Source organism: Phodopus roborovskii, unplaced genomic scaffold, assembly GCF_943737965.1.
Source record: "Phodopus roborovskii unplaced genomic scaffold, PHOROB, whole genome shotgun sequence".
Lineage (NCBI taxonomy): Eukaryota > Metazoa > Chordata > Mammalia > Rodentia > Cricetidae > Phodopus > Phodopus roborovskii.
The window spans coordinates 5,849,944-5,868,795 of NW_026126515.1; the positions used below are offsets into that span (position 1 = coordinate 5,849,944).

At 40.3% G+C, this 18,852-nt stretch overlaps 2 protein-coding genes across 2 annotated transcripts in view; both read left to right on the plus strand.

Moving 5' to 3' along the window:
* The window catches only part of Bbof1 (basal body orientation factor 1), a 22,285-nt gene continuing 3,433 nt past the window's right edge, over positions 1 to 18,852 (plus strand). Inside the window, exons 1-8 of the mRNA XM_051196160.1 lie at positions 1 to 196; positions 2,599 to 2,827; positions 3,637 to 3,702; positions 10,869 to 10,949; positions 13,548 to 13,618; positions 15,304 to 15,448; positions 16,843 to 17,336; positions 18,316 to 18,417. Of these exons, the coding sequence (XP_051052117.1) occupies positions 141 to 196; positions 2,599 to 2,827; positions 3,637 to 3,702; positions 10,869 to 10,949; positions 13,548 to 13,618; positions 15,304 to 15,448; positions 16,843 to 17,336; positions 18,316 to 18,417 (1,244 nt within the window). The 5' untranslated portion in view covers positions 1 to 140. The remainder of the gene's footprint in view (positions 197 to 2,598; positions 2,828 to 3,636; positions 3,703 to 10,868; positions 10,950 to 13,547; positions 13,619 to 15,303; positions 15,449 to 16,842; positions 17,337 to 18,315; positions 18,418 to 18,852) is intronic.
* Positions 7,388 to 8,836, plus strand: LOC127230969 (E3 ubiquitin-protein ligase RNF113A). The gene has a single exon (XM_051196328.1). It carries the CDS (start codon positions 7,412 to 7,414, stop codon positions 8,423 to 8,425), a length of 1,014 nt encoding a protein of 337 aa, XP_051052285.1. The 5' UTR covers positions 7,388 to 7,411; the 3' UTR covers positions 8,426 to 8,836.

An 18,852-nucleotide genomic window follows, 5' to 3' on the forward strand; every position in this document is an offset into this window, starting at 1 on the left:
TCACGCGCGTGCGCCCTCCGCGTGCCCTCAACGGCACCGAGGACGTTAGCCCTTCGGCGTGGTGGTTTCCTTAGAAACAGAGGCGGCCCAGGTGGCGGCCACCAAGAGACCAAGACGGTGAGACTCCTGGAGAAGTCAAGATGTCGGCAAAGGACAAGAGGAAAGGCAAGAACAAAGGCAAAGAAAAAGACAAAAAGTAAGCGCGGCGGCGGCGCGGAGCCCCGCTTTTCCCGGGCCTGCCCTCGGGCCACTTTGAATCCAGGGACGCGCTGATTTGCCTCCGCTTGCCAGACTTTGGAGGACGACCCCTGCTGTCCTTCCTTGACCCTAGGCCCCCGAGAGACCTCCATTATGAGACTGACATGAACATGAACTGGTGTAGTTCTGTTCTAGCTCTAGTCTGAGTGGTTAAAGTCGTTCCTTTTTGGATCAAAGGGAAAAACGCAAAACTATTTGACCAGGCCGGTCAGATCTCCACATCCCCCACCCCACACTGGTACTGCTCTAGCGCTAACCCTGTGATGTCCTGAGTTACTGCTAGAATGGGCTACCCCCTGTACTTCCTCAAGACTTCGGAGGCACACAGAGTTCAACACCACCACACATGGGAACCGCCAAGGAACACCTTAAACTTGGAGATAGGTTCTGTAAATGCACACCCACCATGGCATTGCTCTGGAGGCTGAGGGGAAAAGATCACAAGTTCTAGGGCAGCCTGGGTTACATAGCAAGATCTTGTCTTTAAAAAAGAAGACAATAAATGGGGGGTGGGCTGGAGTGATTGCTAGTGGTTAAGAGCACTGGCTGGTCTTCAGAGGACCCACCGGAGTTCAATTCCCAGCACCCACATGACAGCTCATAACTGCCAGTAACCACAGTTGGGGGGGGGGGAATCTGACACTTTAATACATGAAATATAAATAAGTAAGTTATATTTAGAAAAAAAAGTTAACTTGTTTGGTCTGGTCTGTGAGTGTAGGTCTATGATAGAGTGCTTTGTGCAGGGTCCAAGTTCCATCTCCAGCAGAGTAACTTAGAGTTAAGTTCATACTCAGCACAGAAAGCTTGGGAGATAGGGAAAGTACTAAAGGAGAAAGAGAAAATTATGCACCATCCACAGTTAACCACTACCATTATTCCCCCCCCCATGTAAAATGATTGATAGGTTAATGATTTGTAGACCCACTACCCTTACCACAAGGATCAAACTCAGGCACTCTCCAGATAGGCAAGTGTTCTATCACAGAACCACATGTCTGACCTCTTCACATATATATTCTACATGGTGATTGGGAAACAAAATACAACTTTTCAGTCTAGCACATTCTAGAAATTGCCAAGGGCCTGTCACATTGCTGCAACTCACAGCCAAGTTTTATATTCTTGGCACTTCTTCAGGGCATATGTGAATAAGAAAGAACAATAAAATTCTCTGTATTCCATGAATGTTCCACAGCTCATTGTTTGAGAAACCTTTGTTTCTCCAGTAACTTAGTGGTCTTTTTCTTAGAGACATCTAATTGCTTGCCTCAATTCCTGACACTTTCTGGCAGCAACTGGAGATTGTAGAAGGGCATTCTATTACTAGTGTCTAGAGCACACTGGGAAGGGACAGTAACTGCTCTGTCAGACTGGAGAACTGGGAATGGAGCTGCACTGAATTTGAAGAGAACCAAAGGTAGGTGTGCAACGCTTTGGACTAAGAATCGGGAGTTGAGAGGATATGGAAGGTGATGGTGTAAGGAGGAAAGATCTACTCATACTTTATTATTTAAAATCTAAATACAGGTAGAACTTTTTATGCATAATTTATATAGCTAGTGCCTATCATAGGGCAGTTTTTTATGCTAATGCAGTACTTATTTTGAAGAAACTCACCTTTTATCGATAAAGCTTTGAATCCACCCTTTATTGATTTTTATGGGTTTGGGGATCAAACGTATATATATACACTAAGCATTCATCCTACTGATGCCAATCTTCATCCCCAGAGTCCTGCTAAAAAATTTTTCACCTCTGTTTTCTAGGCATCCTTAAAACTTGGTATACTGTGGTACCAAAAAAGCATTTAACATACTTGTCCAAGTAACTTGATCCTTTGTACAAGAACTAGCCAAAACAAAACAATAACAGAACTGGGGGTGGAGACTACAGATATACAATCAAGTGTGCCTTCGTGTAGAAATATAACCACAGGGAGGGGAGTGAGCCAAGGTTTGGAACTGAGTGAGTGAAATAGTGGAAAAAATCAGGAGCTGTAGCTCATTTGCATAGCACTTGCCTAGCATGCTCTAGATCAGGTCTGATACTCAGCACAGCAAAAATAAGAAAATAAAAACTATGGAATAATGAAATAAATGAGAAGGTATGGAGCTTAATGAAATGCATTTGACCTCTTATTTCCTTTGTTCTTCCAGTCCTTTGAAGCCATACTCTAAAGCACTCCTCTCCTCTTACACGAATACAAACAAATGTGTATTTCTTGTTAATTCATTTCTCCAACAGTATATACTTTTATATACTAGGCATACAAAACAAAAGCAAAATGAGGCTTATAGAGTGAAGAAAGTTACATATTATCAATATCATCTTCTGCAGGAAAGTAGTAAAAACAGAGGACCAAGTGGTTGAACGAGCTAAGGCCAATGCCTCTCTCTGGGAAGCCAGATTGGAAGTCACAGAACTCTCTAGGATTGAATATCGCGATACTTCCCGGAGACTGGCGAAAAATAATGAAGACTTAAAGAAACAGCAGTATAAATTGGAAAAAGACACTATGTCTGTATTAAGCTACTTGAAGAAGCAGGATCAAGAGAAAGATAATATGGTAGGTAGGTAGAAAGCTGAACCTCACAACCCCCCCTCTGTGTTTATGTAACATGGTTATATTTTTGAAGGTTTTTTTGTTTGTTTGAGACAGAGAGGAGAAGAAAAGGAGAACTGTAAAATGAAAAATTGTAGAGATCTTTTAGGTAACAACATGAACAAACTTAGCATCCTAACCTGAACATTTAAAAATGGTTGACAGAGCCTGGCAGTGGCACATGCCTTTACTCCCAGCACTCATGAGGCAGAGACAGGTGGATGTCTATGGGTTCAAGGACAGCCTGGTCTATACAGTGAGATCCAAGACAGCCAGCACTACACAGTGAAGCCCTTTCTCAAAAAAACAAATTTTAAAAAATGTCAAAAGTAAATTTAATGTAGTAGTTTTTATATGTATATGTTTGTGCCTGAGCGTCACATTCATGCAGGAGTCTGCATTGAGGCCAGAAGACAATCAGAGCCGCTGGAGCTGGAGTTATATGCAGTTGTGAGCTACCACGTAGGTGCTAAGAATTGAACTTGAGTCCTCTGCAAGAGCACTAAACACTCTGAACCATGGAGCCATTTCTCCAGCCCAATACTGTCTGTTTTATAACAATTAAAAAAAGTTATTCAAATAACTCTGATGATACCTAGATCTTAGAAATTGTCAATAGCAGATTAAGTATATGAGGAAATCCCTGTCCTCTCCTTCACTGTCTTTCCTGGCTTACCGGCTTTAGTATTATATTAAATAATAAGTCATATAAATAGAAATAGGATTCAAAGTAATTCTATATTATCCTTACTCTGGCAATTTATCTTCTACAGATAGAAAAACTGAAACAGCAATTGGTTGAAACAAAGGAAAAAGCCAAAGAAGAGAAGGAAAAATTGGTGAGTGTCTACTAAGAGTTTACTTATTAGGGAACCAGATTTCTAGTGAATTTAGTTATTTTAGGTCCAGGAAGAATAAGTGAAGCCAGGCAGTGGTGGTAGCTCACGCCTTTAATCCCAGCATTCCAGAGGCACAGGCAGGTGGATCTCTGTGAGTTCAAAGCCAGCCTGGTCTACAGAGTGAGTTCCAGGACAGCTAGGGCTGTTACACAGAGAACCCTATTTTGGGGAAAAAAGAAAAAAAAATACAATAATACGTAAAAAAAATGGATCCAGAAGCATAGTAGAGTGTTTACCTAGTATCCACAAGCCCTGGGTTTGGTCCCGGAATCCTTAACAAAACCAAACAAAACAAGAAACTAACAAATACAGCACTTAGGATGCAGAGGCAGTCAGATTTCTCTGAGTTCAAGACCATCCTGGTCTACAAGAGCTAGTTCTAGGACAGCCTCCAAAGCCACAGATAAACCCTGTCTTGAAAACAAAAACGTGCACTTATTTATACAAATGTTAAAAAACATATTATGGAGGCATATGACACACACCAGCTACTTCAAAGGCTAAAGTAGGAGTCATACTTGAGCCTAGGAGTTTAGAGTCTCAAGGCCAGTATTATGGGCAACATACATAGCAAGATCTTGTCGCAAAAAAAAAAAAAAATATAGATACCGAGTCCCAAAGTCAATAATAATACTTGGAGTTCAATTGCAAGACTATTGGACTAGGCTATGTGTTATACTTTGTTACACACCCAGACTCAAGACACAGGATTTTATTTTGATGAATGATACACCTTCATCCTTTACCAAGAGTATTGGTCCTAAATGGTTTCAGTATAGGTACTTCAATTCTTAAGGCTTACTATAGTAACAGTCCTAGAACACTAATACCACCACTAGTAGATTACTACAAGAGTTCAAAATAGTGTGAAATTTTTGAAGGAGGGGTGGGCTTTTTTCTCATATATATATATATAATAAAGATCTTTGATGAGGGCAGGAGAGATGGCTCAGAGGTTAAGAACACCTGGCTGCTCTTTCAGAGGTCCTGAGTTCAATTCCTAGCAATCACGTGGCTCACAATCATCTATAATGAGATCTGTGCCCTCTTCTGGCCCACAGGAACACATGTAGGCAGGACATTGTATGCATAATAAATAAATAAATCTTTAGAAAAAAAAAGACTTTTTTTTTTTTTTTTTTTGGTTTTTCAAGGCAGGGTTTCTCTGTATTGCTTTGGAGCCTGTCCTGAAACTCACTCTGTACAGACCAGGCTGGCCTCGAATTCACAAAGATCCTCTTGCCTCTGAGTGCTGGGATTAAAGGCTTGCACCAGCAACATCCTGCTTAAAAAAAAAAAAAAAAAAGATCTTTGATGAAAACTGCAAACATATTTCTTCCCTGTGGTGTTGAGGATTGAACCCAGGACTTCATGCATGCTACTTCCCTAATTCAACACTACAATTTTAAAAACTAAGTGAAAACCATATGTGGTGGCACATTCCTTTAATTATAGCATTCAGGGGGCTGAGGCAGGAGGATGCTGAGAGTCCAAGGCCAGCCTGGGCTACATAGTTCAAAGACAGAGTAGTGGAAAGCTAAGAAAGTTCAGAGGAGGCAAGTGGGAAGGAAGACTCTGTCTTAAAAATAATATGAAATTCCTTTCTGTAAGATTGTGTTGCCAACTAACACAAAAGCTTGAGTTTTAGAGGTGTCTTATTTGGTTTGAGTTTTCTTTATTTGCTATTGGGGACTGAACCCAGGGTTTTACATACTAACCATACATGTTACTCTCTGAACTACATAGACAAAATATTTCCTGAATTTGTTTCTTATTTAAAGCTGTTGGCATCATTTTATAGAAATTAAAATTTTATGCAAATCTTATAACTTTATGCAAAATAAAGATGGGACAGTTCTTTCAAGAAGATACACAAATGGCTTAAGCCTCAGATAAAGCATGGCTCTATGGAACATTTGTTTTTCCTAACTCATTTACTTCTTTTTTTAATACAGGAACATAAGTATACTGTGCAGATAAGTGAATTGGAGGGACAGTTTTATAAAAAAGCCAAAGAAATTGGCATGATTCAGACTGAGCTAAAGACAATAAAACAATTCCAGAAGAGAAAAATCCAAGTAGAAAAAGAATTAGATGAGGTAAGTTTCTCTCTGTTTCTTTTTAAAGATTTATCTTATGTGCTTGCATGTATGTAAGTACTTAGGGAACCCTTGTAGCCCCAAGTATACACAGCTGCAGTAGGAATATTCATTTAATTCGGTTGCTTGAGACATGATCTTGCTATATAAAGGCTGACCTGGAACTTTCTGTATACCCAGGCTGGCATCATGGTTGAAACAACATCCCTGCCTCAGCCTCTCAAGTGCTGGGATTACAGGCTTAAGCCTTCTGGACTTTATTCTACTCTGTTTTCATTCTTCTTTTCTCAGAGATTTTATTGTGTAAGTGTTGGATGTGGGTATACATGTGTGCATATCTGTATGAGTGCTGGGTATGGGTATACATGTGTGCATATACCCAAGTAGGTTAGAATAGGGTATTGGAGCCTCTGGAGTTACAGGCAGTTGTTAGCCAACTGATGTGGGTATTGGGAACTGAACTCTGGTCTTCTGTAAAAGCAATACATGCTGTAACCTGGGGAATAACCTCTCTAAGCCCCATTCTAATTTAATGTTATTTTGAGAAAGGTTTCATGTAGCCCAGGCTGGCTCTGAGCTCCTCATCCTCTTACCTGTGCCTCCAGGAATGCCTCAATCCCATTAGGAATCTTTAAAATGTAAATTCTGATGATGCTTTGACCACTTCTCTCAAGAATCTGTATTTCTCAGCTGTAAACAGCATATTGTCTAGATAACTTAATGTGTAAGGTAAGACTATACACATCAAATTTTAAATTTTTTTTTTTTTTTTTTTTGTTTTGATACAGGGTTTCTTTGTGTAACAGCTCTCTGGCTGTACTGGAAATCACATTGTAGACCTGGCTGGCTTCAAACTCAAAGCGGTCTGCAGGCCTCTGCCTCTCAGGTGCTGGGATCAAAGGTGTGCACCACCACACCTGGATTAAATTTTAATCCTTTATAACAATACACTTACACCAATACACAGTCTTTTATTCTACAGTTTATCCAAATTGGACATCCACATAACTCTTAAGTCTTCTCCTTTATTTTCTTGGTGCTTAAACCCAGAATTTTGGTCATGCTTGACAAACAATCTATTACTGAGCTACACTCCAGTCTTTGTCTTTCTTGCTTTGTTCTGAATATTTCTTAGTGTGAATAAATTTCTGATAGATCTCTATCCATTAACCTTCAAAGACTTACCTTAAATGCACTTTCTTATCCCCTCCCCAGTCATGTTTAATGATTACTTCTATCTTTCCATGGGATTTGGTACAGAACACATCATGATTTTCATTATCTTCCCTACTAGATTATAAATTCATTGAAACGAGAATTTTGCATTCGTTGCAATATAAAACCCACAAGAGCAGTTTACTAAAGATCTAGAGCATCTTTCTCTTAGCCCTTTGCTGGTTGGTGCACGCGCGCTGACGTTCTCGTACCCGGCGGCCGACAGAGGGCGGCTCGGCAGTGACGTAGCTGCGCTGCTCAGCAATGACGTAGTATCCCGCGCCACCCAGCACCGCGCAGCTACTGCCGGCCGTTTCAGCGCTCTGAAGTCGAAGATGGCAGAGCAAGTTTCTCAGGGAAAGTCGGCGGACCAGGTGTGCTCTTTCCTCTTCAAAAAGCCCGTGCGGAAAGGGAGTGCAGGCCGCCGGAAACGGCCTGTGTGCGACCCGGACTCCGGGGAGAGCGGAAGTAGTAGCGACGAAGGCTGCTCGGTGGTGCGACCGGAGAAGAAGCGGGCCACCCACAATCCAATGATCCAGAAGACGCGTGGCAGCGGTAAACAGAAGGCGACCTACTGTGATGTGAGCAGCGGAGAGGAGGAGAAGACGGAGAATGAGAGTCTGGGCGTAGTCTACAAGTCCACGCGCTCGGCGAAACCGGTGGGGCCCGAGGATATGGGGGCGACAGCTGTCTACGAGCTGGACACAGAAAAGGAGCGAGACGCACAGGCCATCTTTGAGCGCAGCCAAAAAATCCAGGAGGAGTTGAGAGGCAAGGAGGATGACAAGATCTATCGTGGAATTAATAATTATCAGAAGTACATGAAGCCGAAGGATACGTCCATGGGCAATGCCTCCTCCGGCATGGTGAGGAAGGGCCCCATCCGAGCCCCCGAACATTTACGTGCCACCGTGCGCTGGGATTACCAGCCTGACATCTGTAAGGACTACAAGGAAACTGGCTTCTGTGGCTTTGGAGACAGCTGCAAATTCCTCCATGACCGTTCAGATTATAAGCACGGGTGGCAGATCGAACGTGAGCTTGATGAGGGCCGTTACGGTGTGTATGAAGACGAAAACTACGAAGTAGAAAGTGACGATGAGGAAATACCATTCAAATGTTTCATCTGTCGCCAAACCTTCCGAAATCCAGTTGTTACCAAGTGTAAGCATTATTTCTGCGAGACCTGTGCACTGCAGCATTTCCGAACTACTCCACGCTGCTATGTTTGTGAGCAGCAGACCCATGGGGTCTTCAATCCCGCAAAAGAATTGATTGCTAAACTGGAGAAGTATAGCACAGCAGAGGGCGGTGCTTCCAACACCTCAGAAGACCCTGATGGGGTCTGATTGCCATTACTCAGGTTTTCCATAATTGTCAGCTCTCAAAGTACTTTTTGTTTTGGCCACCTCAAAACCAACCATAGATGAAAGACTATTAAGTTTTCTAGGAAGAATATCCAAGTTTTGTTTTATATAACAGTACTGCAGATTGAATCAACGCAGTTAATTTATGTAACAGACTACGCATCCCGTGTATAGCTAGCCATACATTCAAATAAATTGTGAACTAGTTCATACTATAATGCCCTGATGTGAGTTTTCTTTTTGAAAGAACAATGTTGCCACCTATTGGAGAAGTAGATTTTAGACATTTCAAAGAGGGCTATTGAGGAACACTTAAAATTCAAGGGCAAAGCTACTGCTGTACTGAAAAAATAAAAATAGGGCAGTTCTGTGGAATCTCAAATGTAGAAGAAATGAGGCAGATGTGAGGGGCCCATATACTAAAATTGCAAAACATTATGTAAGAGATTTTTATTTGTATAGTCTCTAGTCGAAATACATTTCGATTTTGAAAAGGAACTCAAGTCATGTTTGTTAAAGGAAAAAAAATGAAAGCCAGGTTAGTGTGTTTGTTTTGTGTGTGTATAGATGAGTGCTCCTGCCTTTGTGAAGTAAGGTCAGAGGAGAATTTTGTGGCATCATCTCCATCCACTTTTACTAATAAAACTAACTTAAGGTGACAGCCTGTGTGACAGCCATCTTTACCCTTTTCCTGCTGAGCCATCTCATTTGCCCTTGTTTGGGTTTTTGAAACAGACTTTCTGTGTCTCAGACTGACCTGCAACTCATATATTCCAGGTAGGCCTTGACGTTGGGATTCTTTTTCTTCTCCACTGATTTTCACTTTTATTTTATTTGTGTGTGTGTGTGTGTGTGTGTGTGTGTGTGTGTGTGTGTGTTTAGAAGTCACAGTAGGAGTCCTTTTTACTGTGTGGATTCAGGGTAACCTTTATCCAGTAAGCCATTTTATTGGCTCCACTAATTATCTTTTGAAAGATGCATTTATATATAGATTTTGGGGAGTCTAATGATATATCAAAGGTCCATCTGCAGACCTTTGATATATCATTTGAACCATATATGAATTACTTTGTTGGCATTAGTTTTGAAAGCATGACAAAAAAGGCCATTTTAAAAATTAAATACAAACAGAAAGAATATCTGAAATAATAGAATGAAGATGGAGTAGATTAGAACAGATTACAATTTAGAAAATTGTTAAGTTATAGGTGAAAAGAATAGTATGTCATCAAATATTTACTGTGCTATCCTTGTATTTTTTAAATCTTACCTGTATTAGTTACTTTTTTCCTCGTGAAAAAGCATCATAAGGGAAATTTTGGCTCACAATTTGAGTAGTCTATCATGATGGGGATGTCATGACCTCAAGAATGTGAGGCAGCTGGTCACACCCACAGTTGGGAAGCAAAGAATGATAAGTGCTGGTACCCCATTTAAAAATTAAGTATATCTGTGTTTCTATGTCCATGGAGGCCAAAAGAGGATGGCAGGTTTCTTGAAGCTGGAATTTTAGGCAGGTGTAAGCCACCAAACATGGATATTAGAAACCAAACCTCTGGAAGAACAATAAATGTTCTTAATCAGTTATCCTGACAATCCCTGAACCTTTCTAAAAACAGCTTCATAGATAAATCCAGAAGTGTTTATATGGTGATTCTTTTTTTTGGGGGGGGGCAGGGTTTCTCTGTGTAGCCCTGGCTATTCTGGAACTTGATTTGTAGACTAGGCTGGCCTAGAGATTCATCTGCCTCTGCCTCCAAGGGCTGGGATTAAAGGCATGTGCCACCATACTAGGCCACAGATAGCTTTTTATTATCCTTTTATTTCATATGCATATGTGTATGGGTGTGTGTGGGGGGTACATGCATGTAGAGGCTTAAGGTTGGTGATGGGAATCTTCTTCAATCACTCTTTCACCTAATTCTTTGAGGCAGAGTCTCTCAATCAAACTCAAGAGTTCCTTGATGAGGCTAGTATTTTTAGCTAGCTTGCCTTCCATCTTCCAGCTGGAATTATAGATGGGTGCCACATCCACCTGTCATTTGCATGACTTCTGGGGCTCTGAGCTGCCTTCTCTTGCTTGGAAGTGCTTTAGCTGCTGAGCCATCTTCCCAATCCACAATCTTTAAAAAAAAAAAAAAAAAAAAAAAAAAAAAATATTGGTAGACTATACTCATGAAAAGTCTTTAAGAAAATACCAGGCTGAAGAGATGGCTCAGCCATTGAAGGCTAGCTCACAATCAAAATTTTAAGAAACTCAATACCAATCTAGTAAATCTATAGACTGTTAAGAAAAATGTGCTCAGAGGAGATGACATTGATTTTGTGTCTATGCTCAAGATTATATGTCATATAACGTATCTTCAGAATTATCTATGAATATGTCCTATTCAATCTTTGAACAATTTCTTTTTTTTTTTTTAAGCTGAAAGAAAATTTAAGGAACTCAGAGAAAAAACATCAGGAGACTCTTAGAAGACTAGAAGGCAGATTTTTTGAAGAAAAGGTATAGAATATTAATATTAAGAAATGCTTTGTTTGTATATTCATTCCAGCTTTCAATTTGCTATCTTGCTAGAAAATGTTATCAAGTAGCAGAAAATATGTGTAGTCATGGGCACTCATAATTGTAGCATTTAAGATGCTGAGTCAGGAAGATCTTGAATTCAAAGTCAGTTCTGAGCTACATATCAAGGTCTGTGCTAGCCTGGGCTACATGAAAGCCTGGGCTACAAGTACAGGTAACCTGGACTACAAGACTTGTTTCAAAAAAAAAAAAAAAAAAAATGAGGAAAAACATCTCCATATTTCAGTGCCTAATTCTTTTTCTTCTCCATATAGAGATTCCTTATTTAAATAATAAATTTGGCCAGGTGGTGGTGGAGGTGCATGCCTTTAATCCCAGCAGAGACAGGTGGATCTCTGTAAGTTCAAGCACAGCCTGGTCTACAGAGTGAGTTCTAGGACAACCAGAGCTGTTAACACAGAGAAACCCTGTCTAGAAAAACCAAATAAGTAAATAAATATAAAATCTGTACATACTAACAGTATACTATGAAGTTTCTCAATGTATTTATATAAGTTTTGTTTTTGTTTTTTGACACAGGGTTTCTCTCTGTAGCCCTGGCTGTCCTGGAACTCATCCTGTAGACCAGGCTGGCCTCAAAATCAAGAGATTGGCCTGCCTCTGCTAATATAATGTTTAAGTTAGGTTAACTATTAACTATATCTTTTCAATTTGTTTCTTGCTTTTTTAAAGATGAGGTCTTAGGTAGCCCCAGACTAGTCTTAAACTTGCTATTTAGTGGGACTCTGCCTTGAACCCCTGACTTTTTCACCTCCATTTTCCAAGTGGTGGGATTAAAGGTATGTTTATCATGCCTCGTTAATAAGGACATCTATCCCCTCTCGTAAGTACATGATGGAATTTGAAAATATTTTCTTCTGGGTTTTGAAACATTCACATTGTTATCAATCTTCAAGCTGCAGAAACTTGTGCATATACATAGTTGTAACCTAGCACCAAAATCTACATTTGTTATCATATCCCCTCTGTGCTGGGTCCTTTTATGTCAACTTGACACAAGCTTACAGTCTGAGAGGAAGGAACTTCAATTGAGAAAATGCCTCCATAAGATTGTGCCGTAGGTTAGAAGGCCTATAGGTCATTTCTTAAATAATAATTGATATGGGAGGGCCTAGCCTATTGTTTATGGTGCCGTCCCTGGGCTGGTGGTCCAGAGTGCTGTAAGAAAGGCTGAGTGAGCCATGGTGAGCAAGCCAATAGTAACCAGCATTCCCCCATGGCCTCTGAATTAGTTCTGGCCTTCAGGTTCCTGCCCTGACTTTGCTCAGTGAGGAACTGTGATGTATAGGTAAAATGAACCCTTTCCTTCCCAATTTCATTCTTCCTTCCCTCTTCAGTTTTCCTGGTCTCCATAGCTATCATTCCGATCTTTCCCTGATTTATGTATATGTCATTATTCTAGCTTGCATTTCTGCTGCTGTGTTAATCACCATGACCAAAAACAACTTGTGGAGAAAAGAGTTTATTTCAGCTTTTGACTCCCAGGTCATAGTACAGCCAAGAGCAGGACCTTGAAGCAGACACTGAGGAATGACCATGGCAGACTACACTTACTGGCTTGGTCCCAGCATCGTGTTCTGCTACCTTTCTTACTAAGCCTAGGCCCATAGGGACTCAGCCCTCCTACTTGAATTAGCAATCAAGAAAATGCCCTGGGTGTGAACACAGGTCAGTCTGGTGGAGGCAGCTCTTCAATTGAGGCTCCCTTGTTCCAGGTGTGCAAGTTGACAGCCATCATAGTATTGCTGCCTCAGTGAGGATTTTTTTTTTAATATATTTATGCATATGGGTGTTTTGCCTGAATCTATGTTTGTGCACTACTTGCATGCCTTGTGCTAACAAAGGCCAGGAGAGGGCATTGATCCCCACAAAATGGATTTACAGACAATTGTGAGCTGCCATATTGGGCGCTGGGAATTGAACCCCAGGCCTCGTAACCACTGCGCCTTCCCTTCAGCCCCATACTCTCTTTTTTGCTCCCTCTTTCCTCCACCAGTAATTAAGAGTTCTTTATAGCTGGGCGGTGGTGGAGTAAACCTTTAATCCCAGCAGGGGATCTCTGTGAGTTCGAGGCCAGCCTGGTCTACAGAGTGAGTTCCAGGACAGGCTCCAAAGCTACAGAGAAACCCTGTCTCGAAAAACAGAAAACAAACAAACAAAACAAAACAACAAAAAAGTGCTTTATATCAGGTCATGTGAACAAGGGTGTTTTGTTGTTGTTGTTAATCTATTATTTAATATATATGTACCTGAGTATATGCATGTGAGCTTTGTGCATGCTGGAGCCTGTGAGTGTTGGAGGAGGTGTCAGGAGTCAGATGGTGGTGAGCCATCGCCTGAGTGCTGGGAACTGGACCCAGTCCGGTGCTAGAGCAGCGAGGGCTTTTATGCACTGAAGCATCTCTCCATCCCCCAAAAAAGGGTTCTGTTTGATGCTGAAGTAATTACTTTGTGATATGAAAAATTTGTTTTAGAAGTCAGACTTAGTATTTAAACTTCCCATATTGTGTTTTGTAGCGCCGTCTGGAACAAGAGGCTGAGAAGAGGATAGTAATGTTGGCCGAGAGAGCCCACCATGAAGCTGTTATGTAAGACTCTTGCTTCCTCTGGCATTCAGCCTCTCTTCCTGGCTGTCTAGTGTATTCTTAGCTTATCTTCTCTTGTGCACCCTTGTTCTCTTTGTGCCTCCTACCCTTTCTGCTCCACCCTTTCCATAATGTGATAAGGTAGCAATAATCTACTCTTTGAAGTTAGACACTGGCATGCATGCTGATTAACCACTGGAAAAGTATTTTTAAATTATTTTTATTACATTTATTTATTTAGGTAGATATGTATATTTAATGGTACATTAGTGCCATAATGTGAGTACGAAAGTTGAAAAACTTACAGGAAGTTGAATCTCTCTTTCATCATGTGGGTTCTAGGGATGGAACTCATGGCAAGTACCTTTACCCATGGAGCCATCTCACTGGCCTCGTTGGATTTTTTTTTTTTTGAGACAGGGTTTCTCTGTGTAACAGCCCTGGCTGTCCTGGAACTTGCTTTGTAGACCAGGCTGCCCTCTGCCTTCCAAGTGCTGGGATTAAAGGCATGCACCACCACCACCTAGTGGAAGAATTCTTAAGAAAATAAACTTGAAAAAAATTCCATCCAGACATGGTGGTACTCACTTAAAATAATGCCATTGCTTGGGAGGCTGAGGAAGGAACTTCACCAGTTGTAGGCCAGCCTGTACTGCATAGAAAGGCCCTGTTATAAACAAACCTAAAGTAGAGCTATAGGGCAACTGTGTGGAATTGTCAGAAGATATGTGTTTTAACACTAGAGTGTGTTTTTGTCAAGAATGGACTCCAGGTCTCCATGGTTTATTTCTTGTTAATTGTAATGATGAGTCTGGCAGCTTTCTTCAGGTAGGGATTCACCTTGGAGTTCTGTAGGTCCTCATATGGACATGGATAGAAGAGGACATGGGAAATTGGTGCCACTTTAATGTGTGAGGTGCTAGAAATTGAAAACCCAGACTTGCACTTCCATTACACCCTGAGCTACATCCCCAGACACTCCCTTCACTTTTTGAAGCAGTCTTGCTAAATTGCCAAGGCCAGCCCTGTACATGTTAGGTAGCCCAAACAGGCCATGAACGTGTTAGCCTCCTGCTCAGCTTCCTGAATAGTTAGGATTAAAGGTATGTCACTGTCCCTACGTTTTTATTTTTGTTTTTTTTTTTTTTTTAAGAGACAGGGTCTTGTTATAACTCAAATTGTCAGCCAACTTGTACCATCATCAATGGCTAAGACATTATTTTTCACTTAACTGCTGAGGGAGAACTTAGTCACATGGTCTCCATCTACCTATTGAGTAGTTACTCATAAGTTAAATTGTGGTAGTGTCATGTGTGTCCTATGTTCTGCCCTCCCCCAGACTCTGATGCTAGGGGTTAACCCCAGGTACTTGCACATGCTAAGCAAGTAGTCTTTCCTTGAACTACATACTCAGCGTAGTAGTGATCAGAATAACATTTGGAACATAAAGCTGTCATTGTTCTCTTAGGTAGTATTTAAGACTTAGACATGAGCCAGGTGTGGTGATGCCTGATTTTAATTCCAGCACTCCAGAGGCAGAGGCAGCAGCAGGTGGATCTCTGATTTTGAGGCCAGGCTGGTTGATCTACATAGGGTCACCCTGACTCAAAACACCCTCCCACCCAACACACACAAGAAACTTAGGCCTATATTTTGGGTTCTTAAATATATGTATGTATGTCTTTCAGACAGTTGAACACTGCTGGAAGAAATGTTTTTAAAGAGAATGTGTATCTTCACAAGGCTCTTACATACCACTTGAAGGAAGCTGAAACACGACAGAAAAACTCCAAGAAGTTGCAAGAAAGTCATTCCTGCCTTTTACATCAAAAGGTTCCCACTCTCATTTAGACTGTCCTTTATTTTGGGGGGGGGTTGAGACAGGGTTTCTCTGTGGCTTTGGGAGCTGTTCTTCCTTTTTTTTCCTTACGGATCATGTTGGTAAATACCAAGAATTGAGCATAATAATGATAGATAAGGATAGCAGTAGTACTTTCCTTCTGTCTTGATAACTGTCTCATTGGAAAAGATTGTTAAATAAATTTAAAGATACATTAGACATGATTTTGCAAATATATCAGAAATATAAACATGACTCTTATCCTCTAATACCTTAGAATTCTCATTTTGTTTTATTGTTGGATCCTAAATCATTTAGGAATTGGTTTTACTGTAACAGATTTCACATTAGTGGTATCACCACATAAGGTTTATTTATTCTTTTACCTGAAGGATGCTTGAAGGAAAGCAATCCACATCAAGATTGTGTTCCTTAATTCTCTGCACCATATCACTTATATTTTTATTTTGTACATATGGATGTTTTGCCTGCATGCATATCTGTGCACCATGTGCATGCAGTGCCCGTGGAGGACAGAAGAGGGCGTCAGATTCCCTGCCACTAGACCTATAGACAGTTGTGAGCCACTTGATGGATGCTGGGATTGAAATCAGCCAGTGCTCTTTACTGCTGAGCCATCTGTCTAGCCCTCAACTTAAACATTTTTTTTTTTTTTCATTTTAGTGGTTGTGTATGTTGAGAACCTCATGGTCAGGATGGCTGGTAGAGTCCTAAGTATTATTCCACAACAGGAGGGAAAGATAAGAAAACAAAACAAAACAACAAAACATAGCTCCTTTGAAAATCTTCCCAGGTGTCCTATTCCCACTTACATCTCAGCCAGGTGGTGGTGGTGGCACATGCCTTTAATCTCAACACTTGGGAGACAGAGCAAGTTCCAGGACAGCCAGAACTACACAGAGAATTCTGTCTGGAAAAAAAAGCAAGCAAGCAAAATAAAAATCCACTTATATTGCAGCCTGGCATTGCTGAACCGTAAGGGACCCTGGAAATTTCAGCTGGCTTGAAGGAAAGGGAGAATGGGCATTAGGACAGACAAATAGGGGCCTGCTACAGTTTTCTTTATAGGCTTGCTAGTGGTTTTTGTACAGTTTTATTTTAATATAAAATATGTAACCTTATAATTATAAAGGAATTATATAAGAATTATAAAGGAAGTTTGAAAGTTTCCTAGTTAATAAAATCAATGGATTGCCTCACAAGCCTAGGCAAGGACCCATGGATGTTTTTTTTCTGTTCACAGAGATACCAAAATAATTGCCTTAACCTGACATGAAGCTCAAATCCCCGTAGGTAATAGAAATTATTGAGAGACTTTTAAGTTCTAGAATGTTTAAAGAAAAAAAAGTCACCTTCTGTGTTTTAGGAAATCAATGAGCTGTTGATTAAGGAAAAGATTATGCAACTTACCCAGCAGAGATCACAAATCCAAACTCTTCAAAAGAAGGTGATAAGCTTGGAGAATGCACTGACTTTTATGACCACAGAGTTTGAGGCTGAAGTTCTGAAACTGCAGCAAAAGGCAATTATAGAGAACCAAGCAGGCCAGGTAGAAATTGAGAAGCTGCAGCAACTTCTTCAGATGAAGGACAAGGAAATGAATCGAGTGAAAAAGCTGGCTAAGAACATCCTGGACCAGAGGACAGAAGTGGAGCAGTTCTTTCTAGATGCTCTGTACCAAGTGAAACAACAGATTCTGATCAACAGGAAGCATTACAAGCAGATAGCACAAGCTGCTTTCAATTTAAAAATGAGAGCAGCCTGTGCGGGAACAACAGCATATCCCAGAATCAGGACCTTTGATGGCAAAGAATATAGTACCAATAGTGTGCATCAGGATCTCATGGAGGCTGAAAAATGGTAATGCTGTCATATAGTCTCTCTGTGCCCTGCTTTCTTATCCTTTAAAAAAATGAGAACTCAGCAGGTTGTGGTGGCTCATGCCTATAGTATGTGTTCTTAGTAGCTATCCCCATTTATTTCACAACAGAAGTTTGTAAAGGTGACTATTATTTTGTGTTGAGTGACATCGCTGTAATGTCTTTTACTTTCTTTATCTTAGTTCTTATAAATTGGAAATTTGTGGAAAAATCTTGATTAGATTCAGGTTAAACTTTTTTTTTTTTTTTTTGAGATTCTGGTGGTCCTAGAACTCTCTGTGGATCAGGCTGGCCTTGAACACAGAGATCTGCCTGACTCTGCCTCCGGAGTGCTGGAATTAAAGGTGTGCACCACCACAGCTGTCTAGGTTAAACATTTTTTAATAAGTTTACTTTTCCCACTCCTTTGATGCTGTTCCTTTACTATTCTGAGATAAAACTAATAGGTAACAATAATTATATAATTTTTAAAAATAAGTATAGTAATTCTTTATAGTGACTGTCTTACATAAATCTTCCATGGACTGGAGGGCATTCGGTAATGCTCTCTACATCACTGTATTAACCAAAAGTCTCAACATTTCCAAAGTGTCAAGAGACTTTCTCATACTATGGCAAATGGGATGTCCATGGCAGGGCAGACTATACTGGAGGTGTGTTTAGTTTCTCTTTATTACCGTGCTTTAGTAGTCTGCCCACTATAACCTGCCAGTTTGAATCACAGTACATGTTGTGTTTCTCGTTTCATTTTATGATGACAGAACATTTTGGATTGGCTAGCTGGTAATCTTTTTCAAATTTTATAGTTTTTTTAAATGTGAATAGTTTACACTGAAATCATTATATAGTATCTGGTTATTCTATAGAAATCTTCTATTTACATACTTTGTATTTTTTAAAGAAGATAAGCTTACTTTGATCACATTTTTTACCTTTTATTTTTCTTTTTAATTCTTCAGGCCAAGTGCTCAAAAAAATGTGGATATTGGAGATTTGACCTGGGAGCAAAAGGAGAAAGTCTTAAGATTGCTTTTTGCAAAAATGAATGGTTTTGCTGCTAGGTAATTGCCCATTTGTGTAATGAAATGTCAGGTTGTCAAACCTAGAAATCACGTAAGAATTAAAGGAAATATATTAAAGGACCAGAAAAGGCCATAGCTACTTGCTCAGTTGTTGCAATGTTTAGAGACAAAGAGTGGGAGATGAACAAATAAACACAAAAACAAAAGATGTGGAAGTGGGAGAGAGAAAATAAATCTCAGCTGTTTAAGGTGATGCTTCCAAAGGATCACTGATTGGCTGAATCTATGACACCTTCAGGGAAACTTAACTACTGAGACTGTACTGGTTTGCAAAGATGAGTAAATTATTTTGGGCTGATGTTTGTTTGTTTTGTAGCAGAGTCTCGTGTAGCTTAGGTTTTTTACTTCACTACATCACAGAGGCTAGTCTTGAACTCTTGATCTGCCTCCACCTCCCAAGTAAGAATAATAATG

Coding starts and splice junctions, on each gene's coding strand:
- LOC127230969 (XM_051196328.1), top strand. CDS start 7,412: ATGGCAGAGCAAGTTTCTCAGGGAAAGTCGGCGGACCAGGTGTGCTCT.